The sequence below is a fragment of the Malaclemys terrapin genome, unplaced genomic scaffold (assembly GCF_027887155.1).
Source record: "Malaclemys terrapin pileata isolate rMalTer1 unplaced genomic scaffold, rMalTer1.hap1 scaffold_129, whole genome shotgun sequence".
In the NCBI taxonomy this organism is placed as follows: Eukaryota; Metazoa; Chordata; order Testudines; family Emydidae; genus Malaclemys; species Malaclemys terrapin.
This window is the reverse complement of record NW_026530214.1, coordinates 1-21,023: the sequence shown is the minus strand read 5'-3', so window position 1 is coordinate 21,023 and position 21,023 is coordinate 1. Positions and strand designations below refer to the sequence as shown.

Below are 21,023 nucleotides of genomic sequence, written 5' to 3'. Positions count from 1 at the left end.
TAGCTGACTCGGTGTCACATGACCAGCCCCATGGTGGGGGCTGTGGCTACTGAGAATGGGGGGGGGGGGGGGCTAGGATGCCTGGGTCCTTTTCCCCGCAGGCTGGAGGGGGGAGGGGGACAGGATCGGGGGGGCAGGAGTCAGGACACCTGGGTCCTTTTCCCCACGGGCTGTGGCGGGGGGGGGGGGGGGGGGCAGGATTGGGGCCGGGAGCCAGGACGGCTGGGTCCTTTCCCTGCAGGTGGGGAGTTCCTGCTGCGCTGCGCCCGTGTGGGGCCGGGGTCCCCCAAAGCCGCCTTCGCACTGAGCCGGGACGGGCGCCCCACCAAAGTCCAGCGCAGCATCTTCAGCGAGTGCTTCTGCGCCCTGGGGCTGGACGAGCTGGGGCGCGCCACGGGGGAGCCCCGCTACCAGGTGAGTGCCCCGGACACCTGGGTCCTCTCCCTGCTGGTGGAGGTGGGGGAGAAGGGGGTGGGTTCCCGGACGCCTGGGTTCTCACTGCCCGTCCCCCGGCAGCGGGAGGCGCGGGTGCTGCTGGAGGCTGTCGTGCGCTGGGTGCAGGACGACCCGACGGAGCTGGGACGCCCCCTGCTGGACGGCGCAACGCCCCACGAGCCGCTGGCCGTGCCCATGATGCTGCTGTGTCTGGCTGAACAGCTGGGGGACGGCGCCGGGGGGCCCCTGGCCGAGCTGGAGGGGTGGTGCGCCCAGCACCTCCTCCGCCACCTGCAGGTATGGGGGGGCTGAGTCCTCTGTACCCCCCCGAGCCCCCCCGACTTCCCCCAAGCCCCCCACACACACACCCAAACCCCAGCACCTGCAGGTATGGGGGGGCTGAGCCCCCGAACCCCGCGACTTCCCCCAAGCCCCCCCAAACCCCGGCACCTCCTCCGCCACCTGCAGGTATGGGGGGGCTGTACCCCAACCCAAATGCAGGTCTCCTAAGTCTCCCACATACCCCCTGGGATCTTCTCCCCCTGACCTCCCCCATCCTGGAATTGCCCCCCAGAGGGACGGCAGCGCCGTGCTGGAGAACGTCTCGGACGACGGGAGGGAGCTGCCAGGCTGCCTGGGAGACAACAGAACCCGGGTGAGCCTGGACACCTGGGTCCTGTCCCTGGTTCTGCAGAAGTGGGTGGGGGGGCTGGTGGTTAGAGCGGGGTGTGGGTGTGGGAGGACGCCTGGGTTGTCTCCCTGGTTCTGTGGGGGGGGCTGGGAGAACCCGGACGCCTGGGTTCTACAGCTGACTCATCGTCGTCGTCGTCGCCCCCCCCCCCAGGCCACGCGATTGAGGCCGGCTGGTTCCTGCTCCGATACGCTCAGCGGCAGGGGGACGCGGCGCTGGCCGCTCAGGCCATCGAGGGGTTCATGGTGCGGCCGTTCCAGGCGGGCTGGGACCCCGAGCACGGGGGGCTCTTTGCCTTCCAGGATGTGGATGGGCTCTGCCCCACACAGGTAGGGGGCGCCCCAGGCCCCCCCCCCCCCCTCCCCGCCCCCCCCAGGTCCCCACCCATCTGAGCCCCCTTTGTCGGCCCCAGCTGGAGTGGAGCATGAAGCTGTGGTGGCCCCATGCTGAGGCCATGGTGGCGTTTCTCATGGCCTACGCACACAGCCGCGACCCCGCCCTGCTCCGCCTCTTCCACCAGGTGGCCGAGTATGCCTTCGAGCGGGTGAGTGTGGGCCCCGGACACCTGGGTTCTTGGGGGGGTGAGGGGGATAGGAGCCCGGACGCCTGGGTTCCATGCCAGGGCTCTGCTAGAGATATCAGGTCGCACACAAGCCCTGGGGCAGAGGGGACAGGGGTACAGGTAAATTCTAGGAGAGCGGATGGGGGGGGGGGCCCGCATCTCCTTTAACTCCACCACCATATCCCTGGGGAGATCGGCGCCAGTCTCTGCCCCCAGCCCACTCTGGGCTCATCTCAGACTCGGAGCTCGGTCCAGTCCGCCCTGTGCCATGAGGCTGGGTGTGTGCTTGGAGCTGCACGTCCCTGCGGCCCTCCAGGTCCGTTCTTAACCAGCCGGACGCTTTTCCTGGGCTGGGACCATGTCACGGATTCCCAGGTCGGGCCCACTCCTGGCCCCGTGCGGTCCCCCGTCAGAGCGACAGCCCTTCTCGGGGTCAGGCCCCTCCACCTCCTGGAGCCGCACCCCTCTGAGCCTTAGCACGTCTGTCTCTGCTGTGGGCCCCCCCCCCCCGTTCTCTAGCCCGGAGGGACTCTCAGCCAGCGTCGCACAGGAAACTCTCCGGCCTCAGGCCTGGCCCCCCTCAGTCCAGCACATCCCAGTCTCCCCTGCATCCAGGGGGGCTCTGCCTGCTCCCCCTCTCCAGCCCCAACCCCCCTGCTCCCTAGCTGGGCATCTGATACCCCCGTCCCCAAGCCCCCCCTCTGTCCATTGTCGTCTCTCCAGGGAAACAGGGTCGCCTGGGCCCCTCTCCCCTCCTCTGGCCCCTCGGGCTGGGACCGGCTGGTCCGGTCACGGGGGTCCTCCCCCCACTGGCCAGAGCCGGCTGTGACTCCAGGTCACCAGTCGCTGGGGGGTCTCCGTTCTCCAGGCCGTCGCCCGGGGTCCCTGTCATGGAGTCCCCAGGCGATGCTCTGGAACTGCTCCCCACAAAGCCAGTCAGGACTTTGGGGAGCCTCCTCTCCCTCGGAGCAGACTGTCTTCAGGGCAAGAAGCTCACACGGCTTCACCTCCTGGGTCTGAGCTTGGAGCATTCAGCTTCTGCCCCTCCGTGCGCTTCCCACAGCGAGTCCGCCCGGGCGGGGTCCTGGGGCAGCCAGAGGGTCCTGCACCCCCACTTCGCAGTCAGATGTGACTCTCAGCCAGCCAGTAAAACAGAGCTTTATTAGATGACAGGAACACGGTCTAACACAGAGCTTGTAGGTACAGCGAACGGGACCCCCTCCGCTGGGTCCATTCTGGGGCCCAGCGTGGCAGATCTGCCCTCCCTTCCAGTCCCCAGATAGCTCCAAACTCCCGTCCAGCCCCTCCTTCTCTGGGCTTTGTCTCTTTCCCGGGCCAGGAGGTCCCCTGTTCCCTTTGTCTCCAACACCTTCAGTTGGCACCTTTCTGCAGCAACCAGACACCCTTATCCCACCCCCTAGATACTTAAGAACTGCATAGGGGAAACTGAGGAAAACATTAAGAACAGTCCCACTTCGTCACAGTCCCAAATTCCCTCGCTGGCCTGTGTCCCAACAAACTCCCTCTCCCCTCCCTCGTTAAACCAGGGACACTGAGTCCCACCCCCGCGGCGTGCAAACCAGTGACAAAACCCAGAGAACCCCCCCACACACTTCATTACAGCGATTGTGGGACACTGGCCCAGGCGCTTGTGTTCTCCACCGGGCATCACTGACACCCATTCGGCTACCGAGCGTCTCGTCCTGCCCGTTGGTTCCTGTCTTCACCCAGCTCCTCTCCCCCATGGCGTGGGGTCCAGCCGCGCTTCTCTGACAGGCCAATACTGATCCAGGAGGCAGATTTCCCTGTCCAAAGCCCCAGCAAACTGTGCTGCACTGTGTTAAAACCAGCGTCATGTCAGCCACATACCGCAGGGACCAGTCCTGCCACTTCCTAGCCTGGGCAAGTCATTGATTTGTCCCGACCCTCGGCCTGATCCCACTGCATCTTTCCTCACCGTGACGGGTTTGTGCCTTGCTGGGCGGGGCAGTGTCTGAGCCTCTCACGTTAAGTCTGAGCCACTGTGACAGTGTTTTTACACCAACAACAAGGAGTCTGGTGGCACCTTAAAGACTAACAGATTTATTTGTTTTTACACCGTGTCCATGCAGCTGTTTCACTTGTGTGCCCGTGGGAGGCAGCTGAGATCACTCAATCGAACAGACAAACCCCGAACGCTGAGATTTACCAAACCAGCTTCTGTAGGACCTCACTGGTTACTCCGAAGTCCAAACAGCGCCGTTCCCTTAAAGTGGCCACAATGATAACGTAAATCTTACCCAAAATATACGCTACAGCCAATTCTTATTAACTAAGCTAACATTGATTAGAAAAGAAAAGCGAGAGAGAGTTGTTGAAAGATCAATGTACAGACAGACTTGAGTTCAATTCTTGAGGTTCAGACACAGCAGAGATGAGCGTGTAGAAACAGTCCAGAGGTTACAGGCCAATGTCCGAGCAGATCTGACATGAAGCAGGATCGTCTTAGCTACAGGTTACTTCCTTCACATTAATATTCCTTTTTTGATCTTTGAATCAAAGCTGTAGTAATAGACAAGACTTGTTTGCTCCCATCACAAGCCCTGAGCAAACCGCTCCCCTTCTCTCTCTAACAATGCGGCTGCATTTCAGAGCTCTGTTCGGTCACAGATCTTCCTAGCCAGTCACTACAGTTCGGCCCTGGGTCCGGTCAGTAATTAACTCTTCCTGGCCCTGTCACCTTCCACTGAGATATAATGTCACATCGGCCTCCCCTCGCAGGGCCCAGGCAGGGGGAAATCCCAACAGCTCCACACTCCTTGTTCCACGGGGTGGGGCCGTCAGTCATCGTCCACCCCAGCTCCTACCTGCACATCACCAGGGCATGGAGTGCCTCCTGCCATTGCTACTGGTCCCCTGAGCATTGCGGGGGGGGCTGGCTGTGTGTCTCTGGATTTCCGGCTCTTTCCTGCCATGCAGCGACACCCACCTCTGACAGGTGCTGTCTGTCCTCCTGCAGTTCCGGGACCCAGAGCACGGCGAGTGGTTTGGCTACCTGGCGCAGGACGGGAAGGTGGCGCTCACCATCAAGGGGGGACCCTTCAAGGGTAAGCGGGGGAGGTGGGTGTCCCCCAGTGTCATGGAGTCGGCAGGCTGACGCGCTGGGACAGCTCAGCATGGCAGGAATGTGGCGTAAACCCCCTTTGTCCTCTCGCAGGCTGCTTCCATGTGCCACGGGCCCTCTACATGTGCGAAGAGATCCTGGAGAAGCTGCTGCAGGAGCCCTAGAGCCACCCTTGGGTGCTGATAAATAAAGTGACTTTTATTCCTGGGGACCCCATTGAAGAATTTGGGGTGGGGAAATCAGGGACTGTGATGGTGTCTACACAGAGAGGTGGACGAGGCTTTCTTCCAGCAACTAGCAGAAGTTATAGATCGCAGGCCCTGGTTCTCAGGGCAGACAATCTAGGAAATTGTTTGGAAGAACCAACTAGGGACAGAGCTTTTCTGGGCCCCTTACTGAATGGGGGAGGTAACTAACCTAGTGACAAAAGCTAATTGCCTTCTATGCCAAGGGTCGGTCCTGGGGCTGGTTTTGTTTAGACACCATGTACTGCTAGGGGGGTCACAGTGGATGACCTTGGTGCCAAGGGGGCATTGTTTTATTTGACATAGGTGAGGCCTACACCTAATAACATTTTGGGCCACACACTACAAGAAGGATGTGGAAATATTGGAGGGTCTGGAGCACATGAGAGGTGTTGTACTTAAAGTACTGCACAGGATCCAAAAGAACAACCATTCAACATCAACAGGGCAATTGATTAAGGGGGGGGGGGGGGGGAGGAGAGCTCTTGTTCTACTGCTAGCAAAAAGAAAATTTTCTTCTATCTTATGCTCTCCTTAGGGCTATAATATTCATAGAGTCTAGGACTGGAAGGGACCTCGAGAGGTCATCGAGTCCAGTCCCCTGCCTGCTATCATGTCCCCCTCTCAGTCTTCTCTTTTCCAAACTAAACAAACCCAATTCCTTCAGCCTTCCTTCATAGGTCATGTTCTCAAGACCTTTAATCATTCTTGTTGCCTCGTGTCTTGCTCACCACACACCTGTTAATACATTCCAGGATCATCGTACTCCTTCCTAGACAGTCTCTGTTTACCTCAGATCATTTCTCCAAATCATTTTGAATTATATATCTAAGTCATTGATAAAGATATTGAACAGAGCTGGTCCCAAAACAGACCCCTGCGGTACCCCACTCGTTACGCCTTTCCAGCAGGATTGGGAACCATTAATAATAACTGTCTGAGTACGGTTATCCAGCCAGTTATATTGATAAGAGTAACTAAAGTCTAGGTATACCACAGCTTCCTACCACCTTCCAAGTGTTTGCAGATGACTGGCACAGAAGTCTGGAATCTCTCCCGTCTCCCATGAGTTTCCAAAGATAATAGCTAGAGGCTTAGATACCTCCTCTATTAGCTCCTCGAGTATTCTAGGATGCATTTCATCAGGCCCTGGTGACTTGCAGGCATCTAACTTTTCTAAGTGATTTTTAACTTGTTCTTTTTTTATTTTATCTTCTAAACCTACCCCCTTCCCATTAGCATTCACTATGTTAGGCATTCCTTCAGACTTCTCGGTGAAGACCGAAACAAAGAAGTCATTAAGCATCTCCGCCGTTTCCCGTAGCTAGTTTGAGCTCATTTTGTGCCTTTGCCTTTCTAATCTTGCCCCTGCATTCCTGTTTACCTATCAGCTCTCTGAGCTTACCAAAATCTGCCTTCCTGAAATCCATTGTCTCTATGATCACTTTCACCCAGGCTGCCTTCTACTTTCAAATTCTCAATCAACACTTCTGTCTCCTGTGTCCAGCTCTACCTCATAAGCGTGAAAACAGAGGTCAGGCAATGTATGGAAATGATCAGAGATTGAGCTGCCTTAGGAGACGCCAAAGGGTTTAAAACAGCTGGCAGGTGCGCGGACGGCTGTGCGGAGTGTTACGGTTGCGGTTATTACTTTGCACAAGGCCCAGCCCCAGTCCCCCCCCGGCATTTCCCGCCCTCCGGGAACAAGGTCTCCAGCCCTGAGAGGCCCCGCGGGACCCCCCCGCCCCGCCCGGGTTTGTACAGCACCGGGGAGCCCCGCCCCGCGCCCTGCGCACAGCCCGGCTCCGGTCGGGGGGGGTTGGGGCTCCCGGACGCCTGGGTCCCGTCGCGGGGCAGCGCCGCCCCTCCCCCTCCATCCCTGCTCCGGAGGCAGCAGCCACCGCTGCTCCCCGCGCGGGGGCCGCCCCCGACTTTATACCCCCGCCTCGCCGCGCCATTGGCCGCCTCCCGGCCCCGCCCACCCAGCGCCGGCCAATGGGGGCGCGCCCCACTGCGCATGCGCCGCTCGGGGACGGCGGCCGGGCGGGGCCTGAGCCCGCGGCCCGCCCCCCCCCGGCGGGTCCATGGCCCGTTCGCCCGGGGGGGGGGGGGGGCTCAGCGCCAACCACAGAGCCGCCCCCCCATCTCCCTCGGGGGGGGGTCAGGGGCCCCCGTCACGTGCCTGGAGATCCCGCCCCGCCCCCGACACACACGTGCCAGCTGCGCAGCCGGTAAACTGAGGCACGGCCCCTCCCCCCAGCTCCGGGACCGAGCCAGGCCAGCTGGGCTGCTCCCCCCCCCCGCCAGCAGCACGCGCCCGCCTCTGCGCCCCCTTTACCCCCTGCCTGTCAGTGGGGCAATCAGCACCAGCGCCCCCCCCCCGCGGGCATCGCCCCTGCCCCCCAGCTGCAGCCAGAGCGCTGCCCCCCAGCCCCACCCCAAAAACGAGGCACCGGAGACAGGCCCTTGGGACTGGCCCCTTTATTGCGTGTGAAAATCAGGTTCCTTGCCAGAGAGGGAGGGGCTCAAGGGGGGGAGCGCCAATGGGTCAGAGGTGGGGCTAGGATCACATGTTATCTCCGGGGGGGGGGGGGGGGGCTCAAACAGAGATCAGGGGATGATGGGGTTAAAAAAGGAGGTGCTCACACACCCTGGGGGGCTGCCTAGAAATGGGGGGCTGGGGGATAGCTTGAACATTGGGGAGATAGAACCCAGGAGTCCGGGCTCCTAGCCCAGCCCCCCCCAGCTCTACCCCACTCCCCTCCCGAGCCCAGGAGAGAACAGAGATAGAGCATTTAAGCAAACATTACTTGGGGTGCAGGGAACCCCCAACGGACAGCAGCTTCCCCCTCCCCCGGCTACAAAGCTGGTCTCACAGCGGGGGGCAGGGACCCCCCAGGGAACCACCTGCGCATGAGGAGCTGGGGGTGGGTCTGGCCCGGAGGATAGCAGGGGGGTCACGACCCGTTCCCGGCGGCTTTGCAGAGCCCTTTGTCGTGCAGACCAGAGGCAGGTTGGGGGGGGCCAGGGCGCTTCGGGGGGCCCTAGGGTCTCACGGGGCTCGGGGACGCTGTCGGCCCCCCCCGCCGTCCCCCGCTTTTGTTGAGTAGCTCCTTGAACACAGAGTCCATGTTGCGCGTCACAGCCTGGAAGGAGAGAGACAGGTGGGTGGGGGCCAGCCCTGGGGAGGGTGGGGGGTCAGCCCCAAGGGGGGCTGGGGTACATCCCCCCAAACTTACCTTATCCATCTCCACGTGCTTCTCCGGGGCCCCTTGTTTCTCTCTGCCGGAGAGGCCAACCCCCAGAGCCCCCCGCTCCGTCCTGGAGGAGGAAAGGCAGTGTTGGCAGAGAGAAGGGAGAGAGTCGGGCAGCCACCTCTGGGGTGGGGCTGGCTCCCCAGGGACCTCTTGCCCGGGGGAGGGGGGTCTCACCTGTCGACAGCCCGAGGGGCACTGGGGGGCTGAAGGGGAAGGGCAGACGCCCCGAGTCGATGAAGGGAGAAGCCAGTTTGCGGATGGGGCTGGTCCCGGGTCGCTGGCGCCCCCGGCTGCCCTCCGAGTTCACCCGCAGCCTGCTAGAGAAAGGGGGGGTCAGATGGGGTCCACTCAGAGGTGGGGGGCTGGGTATTCGGGGACCCCTCAGAGGTGGGGGCAGGGGGCTGGGTATCCGGGGGCTGGTTATCTGGGACCCCTCAGGGGCGAGGCCGGGTATTCGGGGTCCCCTTCGGGGCGGGGCAGGGGCTGGTTATCCGGGGCCCACTCCGGGACAGGTGGGGGGGGGCAGGTGTCTGGGGTCCCCTTGGGGGCGGGGCAGGGGCCATGTAACCGAGGATCCCCCCTCACCTGCTGATTGACTCTGGTGTCGGCTCAGCTGGGGGAGACCCGGCGTCTACGTCCGACCCCGAGGTTCGGCGACTCCGGCTTTTCTTTGTGCTGGGGGGCAGGTGACTTAGTTAGGGGGGCTGTTCTCCCCCCTCCCCCCAGCCCCACAGCCCCCTCCCCCCAGCCCCCTGCACCCCCTCACCTGGGGATCAGGCTGATGTACTTGTGGGGCACCAGGCCACGGGCCCCCCCCAGCTCCCCGCGCCACCAGTCTGGGGAGGCCTTGGCCAGCAGCCGGATCCGGTCACCCGGCTGGAACGAGAGCTCCTGGGATGAGCGCCCCTCGTAGGAGAACCGGGCCACGGCCTCGGGGGGGCCCTGCGGGTCTGGGGTGCGGGGGGACACGTCAGACCACGCTGGAGCCCCCAGCCCCCATGGGCCCCCACCCTCCAGAGCCCCCCAGCCCCTCCAGCCTCCCTCTTCCACCAGCACACCCCAGCCCCTGCCCACACCTCCTAGGGCCCCCACCCTCTTCCACCAGCACCCTAAAGCCCTCCCACTGGAGCCCCCCAACCCCTCCCATCAGAGCCCCCTGCCCGTGCCCCCTAGGGCCTCTCCCCCGCCGGCACCCCTCAATGCTGCCCCCCAGGGCACTAGGTGGCTCTTGCGTGCACAGTGGGGCCCTTGGGGGGCCGACCCCCAGAGGGTGGGACCCTCTCCAATGGCAGATCTGGGGCGGGAAGGGACCTTCCTGGCCCGCCCCCCCAGCGCCCCCCTCACCATCCTCACTGGCCACAGTCGATGTCTCGGGGGGCCCATCCCCCTCGCTCTCCTCAGCCGCGGGGTCCAGGGGCAGCGTCTCCCTGGGGGGGGGGAGAGAGGGGGTGAGATCGGGGTCCTGCCCCCCCATCAGGGGCCCCCCACCCCCGGGAAACCCCCTGCCCCCCACTCACCCGTCCTCGTCGGGCGGCGCCAGGCAGCGCTCGTACAGGGGGCCGGGCAGCTGGTCAGGGGGCGGGAAGGTGGCCTCGGGGTACAGGATCAGGCACTTCACGGCCTCGTTGGCGTGGGGCTGGGTGGAGACGGGGTCCAGGCCGGGGGGGGCGGCCGCCAGCGTGGGCCCGAAGCAGACAGCCAGATTGTAGGGGTTCATCATGTTCTCCTCGCTGTGCTGGGACACGCTGGGGGGGGGAAGACACAGGCTGAGCCCCCCACCCCATGGCACCCCCCCACCAAGTCACCCCCGCCCTGCCCCACGGCCCAGCCCCCCACCCCACGGTGCCCCCCACCGAGTCACTCGCGCCCCCGCTGAGCCCCCTGCCCTATGGCCCCCATGGTGCCCCCCACCGAGTCACCCCCTGCCCCCCCCCCCCCGACCACTCACTGGTTGAGGAAGGCGAAAAGATATCGTAGGACGACGACCACGGGTGCCGGGAGCCGGGCCAGGAGGGTGCGGAGGTGGGAGATGCGCTCGGACGGGGACTCCAGCTCTGGGGGGGAGCGGTGGGGTCAGCTGGGAGGCAAAGAATAGCCCGAGGCCAGGGGGAGGGACGGAGACGGGGGTCCATGGGGGGAGACGGGGACAGGGGGTGGGGCACACGGGGGGACATGCTGGGGGTGGGGCACACGGGGGGGGGGGGAGGGGAAGAGACTCACGGGCCGTCACCAGCAGCTCTGGGAAAACGTCCGGCGGAATCAGGGGCTTCTGCAGCCCCCGAAAAAACGACTTCAGGAGTCCGGCGACCGAGTCCAGGTCCCGGGGGTAGGAGCCACCCGCCAGCGGGTCCTCGCCTGTGGGGGGAGCAGGGGGGCAGTGGTGAGGGGGGGGCAGCTCCCTCGGTCTCCCCCCAGCACCACCCCCCCCGCCCGGCCCCCCCCTCACCTCTCTCGAAGGCCTCCCGAATTTCAGTCACTCGCATCTGGGATCCCGGCACCCGGAAGATCCCCTCGTGCTGGAGACCTGTGGGGAGAACCCGGCGTGGGACGGGCAGCCCAGGACCCAGGTGTCTGGGACGGGGGAGAATGGGACCCAGGCGTCTGGGATGGGGCGAGGGGGACCCAGGCGGCCGGGACGGCAGCACTCCAAGCCCCAGGGACGGGAGAATGGGACCCAGGCGTCCAGGACAGCAGCAGTCCAAGCCCCAGGCACAGGGGAGAGAATGGGACCCAGGCGTCTGGGACGGGGGCGAGGCGAGGGGGGACCCAGGCCTTACCGTGCAGGGTGATGAATCGGATGCAGCTCTCCACCACCAGCGGGACAGCCTGGCCAGATTTCTGTGGGGGGTGGGGAGATCAGACACCAGGGACCCCCAGCCTCTGCCCCATTGGTGGGGGAGGGGCTAGGGGACACTGGATCCACCCCCCAGGCTTCAGCAAAGCGCACGAGGGGCAGCTCCTCGCACCAGCGCTGGGGGGCAGGAGACCCCCCACCCCCACCCCACAGGGACCAACGGGGGCCTGGGGGAAGCTGCGGACTGAGCCAGCTGGGGGGCGGGGACGCAGAGCGAGAAGCTGGGGGGAGCATGGGGGGGGCTGGTACCTGCACAAAGTCCTCCAGGTCTGTGGGGAAGGAGGCGAACATGGCCGGGACGCGGGGGAGGGAGGCGCGTGGAAGGGCCCTGTGGTGGGGGGGGAAGAACACGTCAGACACTGAGGTGGGGGAACCGGGGGACACCCCCCAGCTCTGCCAGAGCCCCCCCCCCCCGGTGGCTAAGGGGCCAGGATATCTGGGGGGGGGGTGGAGACCTAGAGCTGCCAGCCCTGGGACCCCCCCCATCCCCCCTCCCCCACGGCCCCCCTCACCTGAGCTCCTCTCCGTCCTCAGCGGCTGCTGCAGAGAAAGTGAGAGGCAGAGCGTGAGGACATGGAAACATGCTAAGGAGTGACTATGACGCAATTGGAACATGCTTCACGCCAAAGGGCTCTCGTACGGGACAATCTCCGGAGCGTGGCCGTCGTGTCTGTATAAATGTCTCACTCGTGGATCTGGGACTAGAAATATGAACTAACTCGGGGGGCCTGTTGTCATGATGCCAAGTGGGGGCCGTTCCTGGTGGCTCCCGGTAGCCGGGACAATTGGCTGGGGGTGGCTCTGTTTGCAGGCAGGGCCCTGGGAGCCAGGCTTGGGGGGCTCCCAGGACATGTGACCATGTCACCCGGGCCTGGAATCCATCTTAACCCTGGGGCTTTTCCAGTGGGGGGGACGGGACCCGGAGGGACGAAGGGTTCCTGCCTTGGGCCAAGGCGATATAAGGGGGGAACAGAAGAAAGGGGGCGGCAGTCATGAGAAACCCCCCAGCTCCCCCCTGAGCTGGAACAAGGGCCGTGCCGGGGGGGGGGGGGGGTCGGGCCCAGACTAGGAAGGGGTCTAGGCTGTGAAAGAAGCTCATTGGAACATCTCGGAGGCTGAGATTTTATCTGTAACAAGTTTTTTAAAGGCATCAGACTCAGACTTGCGGGTTTTTGTTTTATGTTGCCTGGTAACTTACTTTGTTCTGTCTGTTACTACGCCGAACCACTTGAATCCGACTTTTTATACTTAATAAAATCACTTTTGTTTATTAATTAACCCAGAGTAAGTAATTAATAGCTGGGGATCAAACAGCTGTGCATCTCGCTCTCAGGGTTATCGAGGGGGGACAGGTTCTGAGTTTAGCCTGGATAAGGTTTAGATCGAGTGAAAGGGGTTTGGGGGCGTTCGGACCCCACGGGGAGCTGGGGGCTGGAGGCAGGGAACCTGCAGGGCAGTTCTTGGTTAACACCTGAGGCTTTGGGGCCGTGGCCCAGACGTGGCTCTGGGTTGCAGCCGGCTGGCGTGTCTGGCTCCACAAGGCCGGTTCTGCAGTCCCCGGCTGGCAGGGAAAATGGTCTCCGAGATAAACTCAGCACGTCAGGTGAGAGTCCCAAGGGGGTCTCTGTGACCGAAGCCGTCACACAGAGTTAACGCCCGGACACCTGGGTCCTCTCTCTCCCCCACCCCGTCCCCGCTCACCCTTCGCGATGGCCTCGCCCAGTGTCTCCAGCTTCGACTGTAACTTCGCCCCGATACTCCGTCGCGTCAGAAACAGCTCCAGCTTCTGCGGGGGGGGACAGGATCAGCCGGGCGGGGCGGAAGTGAGGGACACGGAGGGGCTGTGGGGCGCCGTGGGGCGGGGGGGTGGGGCTGCGGGGCACAATGGGGAGCATGGGGGACAGCGGGGGGGCAGCACGGGGCACCGTGGGGCAGGAGTGAAGGGCCCCGTGGGGGCTGTGGGTCGGGGCTCTGTGGGGCTGCGGGGTGCCATGGGTCAGGGCTCCGTGGGGCGGGGGTTTCACACGCCAGGGGGGGCCGTACCGTGAGGTAGAAGGTCTCTGTCTCCAGCTGCTGGGCCCGTCTCTTGGCCCCACCGCGCCCCTCGGCACCGGCCCCCCGCAGCGACTCAGCCGAGCCCGGCCCCCCAAACGCCTCCAGCACCTCGGGCTCCTCCGCCCCCAGCAGCTCCCGGAAGCTGCTCAGCGTCGCCTGCAGCGTCTTGTTCACCTGGGGGGCCACGGGGGTGTGTGTGAGGGGGGAGCCTGGCGCCACGTCCCAGAATCCTTTGCAGCAGCAGCCATTGGCGCGAGCGGCCCCCCCCACCTGTGAAACGCGGCTTTTCCCGGGTCACGTTGGACCCGAGTTCTGCACCGTGTCTGCCTCAGTTTCCCCGTGTGTCAACACCCCAGCTGTGAGCGTCCAGCCCCCCCGCTCCCTGCCCCCCCGATCTCCCCACTCCCCCGGCCCCACCTCCTCGGTCTCCAGGCTCAGGTCCTTCAGCCGCGTCTCGATATCCTGCCATTGCAGCAGCAGCTCCGGGCGCAGGGACCCCACGGCCTGGACCTCCGACACCTGGGGGGCAAAGGGGGGCAATGGCTGTTCCCACCCCCCATATCTACCGCTGTCGCCCCACCCCACCCCCATCTACCCTCCCCCAGCCCCCTGCCCCACCTTCATCCCCTCCCCCTCCCCCCATCTTCCCCTCCCCCGCCCCACCTTGATCCCCTCCTCCACCCCACCTTCATCCCCTCCCCCTCCCCCCACCCCCATCTTCACCCCTCCCCCTCCTCCCATCTTCCCCTCCCCCGGCCCCACCTTCATCCCTCCCCCGATACCTCTCCCCAGACCCCCTCTCACCTCATCGCCCTCATGGGGGTGGTACTCGAAGCGCGGGGGGGGGCAGTACGCGGCCGGGTTGGCCTCCATCAGCCGAGCCTTGTCCCCGGGGGGGTCCAGGGCCAGCACGGCCCCCTCCAGCGCCCCCAGCCCCTCCCCCCAGGAGCTCTGGGCCCGGCCCTCGGCCGCCAGGTACGTCCGAAGCAGGCGGCCCAGGGAGAGATGGAACCCGAGGTCCGAGCACTGCGGGGAGACACACCCCTGAACCCCGGCCCGGCGCCCCCCAAGGCCGGCCCAGCCCCGCCGGTGCCCCTCACTCCCGACCCGCAGCCCCCCGAACCCAGCCCCTGCCGGTGCCCCTCACTCCCGACCCGCAGCCCCCGGCGCCCCTCACTCCCGACCTGTAGCCCCCCGAGCCCAGCCCCTGCCGGCGCCCCTCACTCCCGACCCGCAGCCCCCCGAACCCAGCCCCCGCCCTGCCGGTTCCCCTCAACCCCCTGGAGCATCCAGCCTTCTCGGACGCCTGGGTCCCATTCCCCAAGCGGCGGGCTGTCAGCGCTGCCCGGACGCCTGGGTCCCGCGTACGTCGAGGATGTCGGAGACGTCCCGCAGGTAGTAGTTGCTGATGACGGCGTTGGTGGACCCCAGGTGCAGGAGATAATCGTTCCGGGCTCCTGTGCACTTCGACTGCGCTGCCAGGAACCGGGCCTGGCGCTGGGTGGGGAGGGCGGGGGGGAGAGACCCGTCAGCTGGGGGGGGCAGCCAACCCCCCCGAGCCTCTGCCCCCCAAACCACAGAGCCGCCCCCCCCACTTCCCTGCCCCCCATGAGCCCCAGGCCCCCTCCCCCCCAGCTCACCTTCTCCACCAGCCGCTCCCCCTTGCGGAGGGAGGCGCGTCGGGCCAGCTTGTCCTGCCCGGCTCCCCCCGGCTCGGGGGGCTGCCGGCCCCCCCTCTTCTCCTCCTGCCGCTCGGCGTCCCGCAGCTTGTTCTCCGCGCTCTGGCTCTCTGTGTGCTGCGTCTGGTAGGTTTTCATAGCCTGGGGGGGCGGGGGGGTCAGTGGGGAGCCCGGAGCCCCCCCCGACCCCCCCCGCCCGCCCGGGTCCCGCACTCACCATCTGCAGCTCAGAAATCATCGTCAGCAGCTCGTCCTGCATCTGCTGCTCCAGGTCTCGGCTCTGGGGGGCGGGGGGGGGGCAGCATTAGAGATGGGGGGGCCCTATCATCCCCTCCCTTCCCGCACTGACCCTCCAGCCCAAGGCATGGGACGGACCCCCAGGAACCCGTGGGGGGAGGGCACCACGTCGCGCTGGAGGGACGGGACCCAGGAGTCCGAGGAGCAGTGCTGGGGGGAAGGGACCCAGGAGACCGGGCAGGGGGAGCAGGGCCTGGGGGGAGGGGAGAAGGGACCCAGGAGACCAGGGCAGGGGGACCAGCCCCACCTTCTTGACCAGGCGCCCCAGGTCGTCGCTGAGCTGGGTCAGGTGCAGCGTCAGGGGCCCTGCGTAAATATCGCTCAGGGCCCCGTGGTCCCGGCCGGCCTGGCGGGTCTGATTCAACACCAGCTGCCAGCACTGCAGGGGGGACGGCGGGTCCTGCTCCCTCCTGGGGAGAGATGGAGAGCGGTGCCCCTCACTCCCGACCCCCAGCCCCCCCAGTGCCCCTCACTCCCGACCCCCAGCCCCCCCCGTGCCCCTCACTCCCAACCCGCAACCCCCAGCCCTGCCGGTGCCCCTCACTCCTGACCCGGAGCCCCCCCGTGTCCCTCACTCCCGACCCGCAGCCCCCAGCCCCCCCCCCGTGCCCCTCACTCCCGACCCGCAGCCCCCAGCCCTGCCGGTGCCCCTCACTCCCGACCCCCAGCCCCCCCAGTGCCCCTCACTCCCGATCCGGAGCCCCCCCGTGCCCCTCACTCCCAACCCGCAACCCCCAGCCCTGCCGGTGCCCCTCACTCCTGACCCCCAGCCCCTCCGTGCCCCTCACTCCCAACCCGCAACCCCCAGCCCTGCCGGTGCCCCTCACTCCTGACCCGGAGCCCCCCCGTGTCCCTCACTCCCGACCCGCAGCCCCCAGCCCCCCCCGTGCCCCTCACTCCCGACCCGCAGCCCCCAGCCCTGCCGGTGCCCCTCACTCCCGACCCGGAGCCCCCCCCATGCCCCTCACTCCCAACCTGCAGCCCCCCCGGCACCCCTCACTCCTGACCTGCAGCCCCCAGCCCTCCCAGTGCCCCTCACTCCCGACCCGCAGCCCCCCCGATGCCCCTCACTCCCGACCCGGAGCCCCCCCGTGCCCCTCACTCCCGACCCACAGCCCACCTGGAGTGCTCCTTGGCCCCGCGCAGCCGGGCGGTGAATCTCTCCGACAGCTTCTCCAGCCCGCGGGAATATTCCTGCTCCAGCTCGGCCTTTCGCCGCAGGAAGTCGCCCATGTCCTGGAGCAGCTGCAGCCGGAGCTCGGCCTGGGCCTCTCGCCCCCGCTGCTGCTCGCCCAGCTGGCCACGCAGCTCTGCAGGGGGGGCAGCGTCAGCAGGGGGCGCCCAGGAGCCCCGATGAGCAGGGAAGGGACCCAGGAGTCCGGGGCTGGCGGGGGTGGGGCAGAGAGGAGCAGGGAAGGGACCCAGGAGTCCGGGGCTGGCGGAGCAGGGAAGGGGAAGGGACCCAGGAGTCCGGGAGCATCAATTTGTTTGCTGGGCACTTTCATTTCCTGGGCAGCTGCAGAGCTGGGGGAGGGACAGGGGGTGTGGGGGGGAAATGGGGAAGTCTGCGAGCCCCGTGGGCACCTGCCCCCCATGGCTGGCTCTGAGGGCAGGGAATGGGGTTCAGTGACCTGTCCCCTCTGGGGGGACACCGGCCGGGATCCTGCCCTGGGGCAGGGGCTGGCTTGGGGGGGCTGGAACGGCCCCCTACGCCTGCCCCACCACGTTCCTCTTTCCCCGCGGGCGACATCTGACCCACTGATGGGGGTGGGGAGAGCCGAGAGTGGGCACTAGTGGCCCTGCCTGTGGCCCATCCCCCACCTTTTGGGGTACAGGCCTGTGGCCACATTCGGAGAACTCCCCCTTCCCCCACATCCTGCCCCAGAGCCTCAAACCCACATATCCGGCAGGAGGGGGCAGTACCGGCAACCCCCACAGGGCTACCCCCCCGGCCCTCACCCACCCCTACCCAGAGCCCAGGAGTGAACCCAGGAGTCCGGGCTCCCCCCAACCCCCACCCAGCCACATGCACCAGGACACACCCCACAGTGAAGAACTAACCAACTCCTGGGTTCTCTCCCTGGCTCTGGGAGGGGAGCGGGGGCTGGTGGTTAGAGCAGGGGGGCTGGGGGCCAGGACGCCTGGGTTCTCTCCCCACTCTGGGAGCGGGCTGGTGGGTTGGAGCAGAGTGGGGGCTGGGAGCCCGGACGCCTGGGTTCTCCCCTGACCCTGAACTCTGCTGGGATTCCCCAGGTCTCTGTGGCGGGGGAGGGGGAGCCGGGGGGGGGTGGTGAGGAAGTTGAACGGAGCAGAGAGGCCGGAACCTGCGGGGGAAGTTGCATTAGAACCTGCTCCTGGGCTCGGCCGGGCTGCGGGGAGAGGCTGGGGTGTGGGCTCCCCCCATTAGCCCCACTGACCCCAGGAGCCGGGAGAGAACCCAGGGGTCCGGGCCCCCAGCCCCCAGCAGGGGGAGGGGCCCCAGCCCTCAGGCGACCCCCCAAGCCATAGGGCGGGGGGGGCAGTGGGGTGGGCTCGGGGCGGCCCATTCAGCCCCCTCCCAATGCAACGCCTCAGCTCCACTGGAGCCCCCCCAACACGCAGCCTCCTTCGGCCAGCCCCCCTCTGGTCCCCGCCCCCCTGCGCCCCCCGGCTCACTGCCCCCTCCCCACCGCGGCCCCCACTTGCTCAGCCCCCTCCCCCCACAGCCCATAGCCGGGGGGGGGGCGCAGCCTCGGGCCCCCCCCTCACCTTTCGCCTGCGCCTCATATTCAGCCTGCGGCCAGCGCTCCTTGCGCGCCTTGGCCAGCGCGCTCATGCCGGGCGGGGGCTGCGCGGGGGGCCCCGATCCGAGCTGGGCAGGACCCGGCGCCGAGTCCCAGCGCCCCACGCCGCGGCTGCGCCTGGCCCCGCCCCCCGCGTCCGGTCCGCCCCGCCCCCCGCGTCCGGCCCAAGCCTGCGGGGGGGGGAGGAAGTGAAGGAGCATCCTTAACCCCTTGTGCGCTGCAGCCCCCCCAGTCAGTGCCCCCCCACGCTGCCAGCGGCCGGGGGGGCTGGACGCCATAGACAGACGCACCCCCCCCACACGAGCCCCCCCTCTACAGACATCACCTGCCCCAGAGGAGCGGGTCGGGAGTGAGGGGGGTTTGCTGTGGGTCCCTGTCCCTGCCCCACACCCCGACCCCCCCTGTTCCACTTCCCTGATGGTTTATTAGTGTCGGGACCAGAAACACCCGGGGGCAGCCGCGTGGGGGGGGGGGTCACGCAGAGACCCAGGCGGGGGCGGGGGTCAGGGGTAACTTTCTTGCTTGAACCCCTTCCTGCGTGGAAGGGAAGTTTCACAGCCACCCCCCGCCTCTGGATTTTTTGGGGGGCTGAACCTGCCATCCCTGAACCCCTCCCCCAGGCACAGTAACTAAGGGGGGGCCTCTTGTCATTCCATCCCCCCGGACCCCTGGGTCCCTCTCCCGGGCCCTGCACCCATCCCCCCAGCACAAGACAGGCTGAGTGTGGGGCGGGGGGGTGCAGGGTCCAGGCCCCCCCCGCATCATTTTTCGGGGGGGGGGGGTCAGAGTCCTTTCAGGGAGGCGGCGTCGGCCCGGCGGAGCTCGGCCTCGGGCACCAGCCCCAGGGTCCCCAGCGCCTGCAGAAGTTGCTCCCGGGCGCAGCCGGCGAAGCTGTTGGAGAGGAAAGTGGGGAGCCCCCCGGCCCCGTCCCGCAGCGTGTAGAGGGGGACGCGCACCAGCCCCAGGACCTGCAACGAGACGGGCCAGCCGTGAGCTGCTGCCCCAGCCCCCTGCCCCACAGACAGCCCCCCACTGCCCCCCACTCAGCTCCCAGCCCCCCACTGCCCCCCAGCGCCCCCCACTGCCCCCCACTCAGCTCCCCGTCCCCTCCCACTTAGCTCCCAGCCCCCCAGCGCCCCCCACCGAGCCCCACACTGCCCCCACTCAGCTCCCAGCCCCACACTGCCCCCCAGCCAGCCCCACACTGCCCCCCAGCGCCCCCCACCGAGCCCCACACTGCCTCCCACTCAGCCCCCTGCCAGCTCCCAGCCCCGCCCCACCCCACACTGCCCCCCAGCCAGCCCCACATTGCCCCCCACTCAGCTCCCTGCCCCCCAGTGCCCCCCACCCAGCTCCCCACCCCCTCCCACTTAGCTCCCTGCCCCCCACTGCCCCCCACCCAGCCCCACACTGCCTCCCACTCAGCCCCCTGCCCCCCAGTGTCCCCCACTCAGCCCCACACTGCCCCCCACTCAGCTCCCTGCCCCCCAGTGTCCCCCACTCAGCCCCCTGCCCCCCAGTGTCCCCCACTCAGCTCCCCGCCCCCCAACACCTCCTGCCCCACACTGCTGCCCCCGCCCCCCACCTCCAGCCCGTGATCTTTGGCTTTCGTGGCTTCGTCCTCCAGGGCCTGGAGCTGCTCCAGGCTGAGCCGCTTGGCGTAGAAATGAGCCACCAGGCGCTGGGGCATCTCCGCGCAGCGAGCCCCGAGATGGTCGCCCTCGGCCAGGCTCAGGGGGGCCGCCCCGGGCCCCAGCTCCTCCCGCAGCTCCCGGTTCAGCCCGGCCTCCAGGGAGCCGTCCTGGGGGTCCACGAACCCCCCCGGGAACCCCAGCCGCCCGTCAAAGCGCATCTGCATCTGCGGGGGAGGGGGCAGGGTTAGCGGGGGGCTCTGGGACAGCCCCCCCTTCCTGCAGGTTCACCCCCAGCCCCCTCCCAGGGCTCTCTGCCCCGCAGAGCCCCCCAGGGGATCCCCTCACAACAGCCCCCCACAGGGACCTCCATGTGAGCATCTCATCCCCACCCCAGGCAGCTCTCCAGGGGGACACCCCCAGATCCCCCTAACTCAGCCCCCCAGCCCCTAGGGCTCCCCTAACTCAACTCTGGGACCCCAGCTCCCAGGGGCCCCCAGAACTCCCTAACTCACCCCCTCAAGACCCCCCGGAACCCCCTAACTCAGCCCCCCAGCTCCCAGGGGTCCCCCTAACTCAGCCCCCAGAACCCCCTAACTCAGCCCCCCAGCTCCCAGGGGTCCCCCTAACTCAGCACCCAGAACCCCCTAACTCAGCCCCCCCAGGCCCTGGGCCCCCCACCAGCACGGCGTGGCGCAGCGGGACGCGCCCGAAGAGCCGGCCGGGGCAGGGCGCGCAGATCAGGGCGTGACTCCAGCCGGGCCCGAGCTGCAGCGCCTCGGCCCGGGACAGGATCCGCGACTCGCCCATCGCCGCCGCCTCCAGCCTCCTGCGGGGCCCCGCCCCTTTCTGCACGAGCGGGAGGGGCGGGGCGCGCCGCGGCCAATCAGCGCCCGCCAATGGAAGGCGGAGACACGCACACCACGCGTGGGCGGGGCGAGTGGAACGTGAGCGCTCAGCTGGGCCCCGAGGGCGGGGCTAGTGGAACGTAGCTCCCCCCATTCCGAGGTGCGGGGGGGGGGGGGGGCAGGAGGGGAACAGCTGGAAGAGGGGATCCAATCAGCGGGCAGGCGCCCCCCCCGCCCATGGGGCCCCCCAAAGTATAGCAGAGCCCCATGGGGGGAAGGATGATGGAGAGAAGGCTGCCCCCCACACACACAGTAGAGAGCAGGGGGTCACCCCGCTCCAGCATGGGGGGCAGCACAGGGATCTTCACGGGGCCCTGCGATTGGGGGGGCAGTTGGGGGCTGGATTGGGGGGTCATAGAAAAGGGGGACAGCAGGGAGAGTGGAGGAGGGGCTCGGGGTGCCCCCCCCCCCGATGGAAGGGGAAGCTCGTGTAATAGGTATGAATACACCGCATGCCTCAGTTTCCCACATGTGGAACATGGTTAATCCAGGGGGGGGCTGTTCATTCTATTCACACTATGAA

General features: G+C 66.8%; 3 protein-coding genes across 7 annotated transcripts; 1 reads left to right on the top strand and 2 right to left on the bottom strand.

The window, feature by feature from the left end:
• Nucleotides 1-198: 198 nt before the first annotated feature.
• On the top strand, nucleotides 199-5,801 carry LOC128829749 (N-acylglucosamine 2-epimerase-like; the record flags this gene model as incomplete). Its single annotated transcript, XM_054015150.1, is given in 8 exon segments — nucleotides 199-414; nucleotides 517-732; nucleotides 1,010-1,067; nucleotides 1,070-1,090; nucleotides 1,280-1,455; nucleotides 1,539-1,670; nucleotides 4,687-4,774; nucleotides 4,885-5,801. Coding segments are annotated over 8 exon segments (978 nt in total), but the record flags the coding sequence as incomplete, so codon positions are not given.
• Nucleotides 5,802-7,500: 1,699 nt separating this feature from the next.
• LOC128829750 (rho GTPase-activating protein 4-like) lies at nucleotides 7,501-18,737 on the bottom strand. Of its 5 annotated transcripts, XM_054015156.1 has the most exons (24): nucleotides 17,927-18,737; nucleotides 17,240-17,502; nucleotides 16,299-16,488; nucleotides 15,426-15,588; nucleotides 15,099-15,161; nucleotides 14,843-15,022; nucleotides 14,571-14,699; nucleotides 14,007-14,228; nucleotides 13,620-13,721; nucleotides 13,191-13,376; nucleotides 12,849-12,933; nucleotides 11,660-11,687; nucleotides 11,397-11,475; nucleotides 11,071-11,131; nucleotides 10,740-10,817; nucleotides 10,514-10,648; nucleotides 10,242-10,347; nucleotides 9,811-10,038; nucleotides 9,638-9,720; nucleotides 9,060-9,243; nucleotides 8,879-8,968; nucleotides 8,468-8,610; nucleotides 8,276-8,357; nucleotides 7,501-8,182 (listed from the first exon to the last, which is right to left on the bottom strand). In XM_054015156.1, the coding sequence occupies exons 3-24, from the start codon at nucleotides 16,409-16,411 to the stop codon at nucleotides 8,176-8,178; spliced, it is 2,547 nt and encodes an 848-aa protein (XP_053871131.1). In that variant the 5' UTR covers nucleotides 16,412-16,488; nucleotides 17,240-17,502; nucleotides 17,927-18,737; the 3' UTR covers nucleotides 7,501-8,175. The 5 variants fall into 5 exon arrangements, with proteins under 5 accessions (XP_053871131.1, XP_053871126.1, XP_053871127.1 ...); XM_054015151.1 differs by lacking the exon at nucleotides 17,240-17,502; XM_054015152.1 differs by lacking the exon at nucleotides 17,240-17,502 and having other exon boundaries at nucleotides 8,468-8,607.
• Nucleotides 18,738-18,743: 6 nt separating this feature from the next.
• On the bottom strand, nucleotides 18,744-20,402 carry LOC128829751 (U8 snoRNA-decapping enzyme-like). Its single transcript, XM_054015157.1, has 3 exons — nucleotides 20,274-20,402; nucleotides 19,547-19,819; nucleotides 18,744-18,929 (listed from the first exon to the last, which is right to left on the bottom strand). Exons 1-3 carry the CDS (start codon nucleotides 20,400-20,402, stop codon nucleotides 18,744-18,746), a joined length of 588 nt encoding a protein of 195 aa, XP_053871132.1.
• Nucleotides 20,403-21,023: the final 621 nt, after the last annotated feature.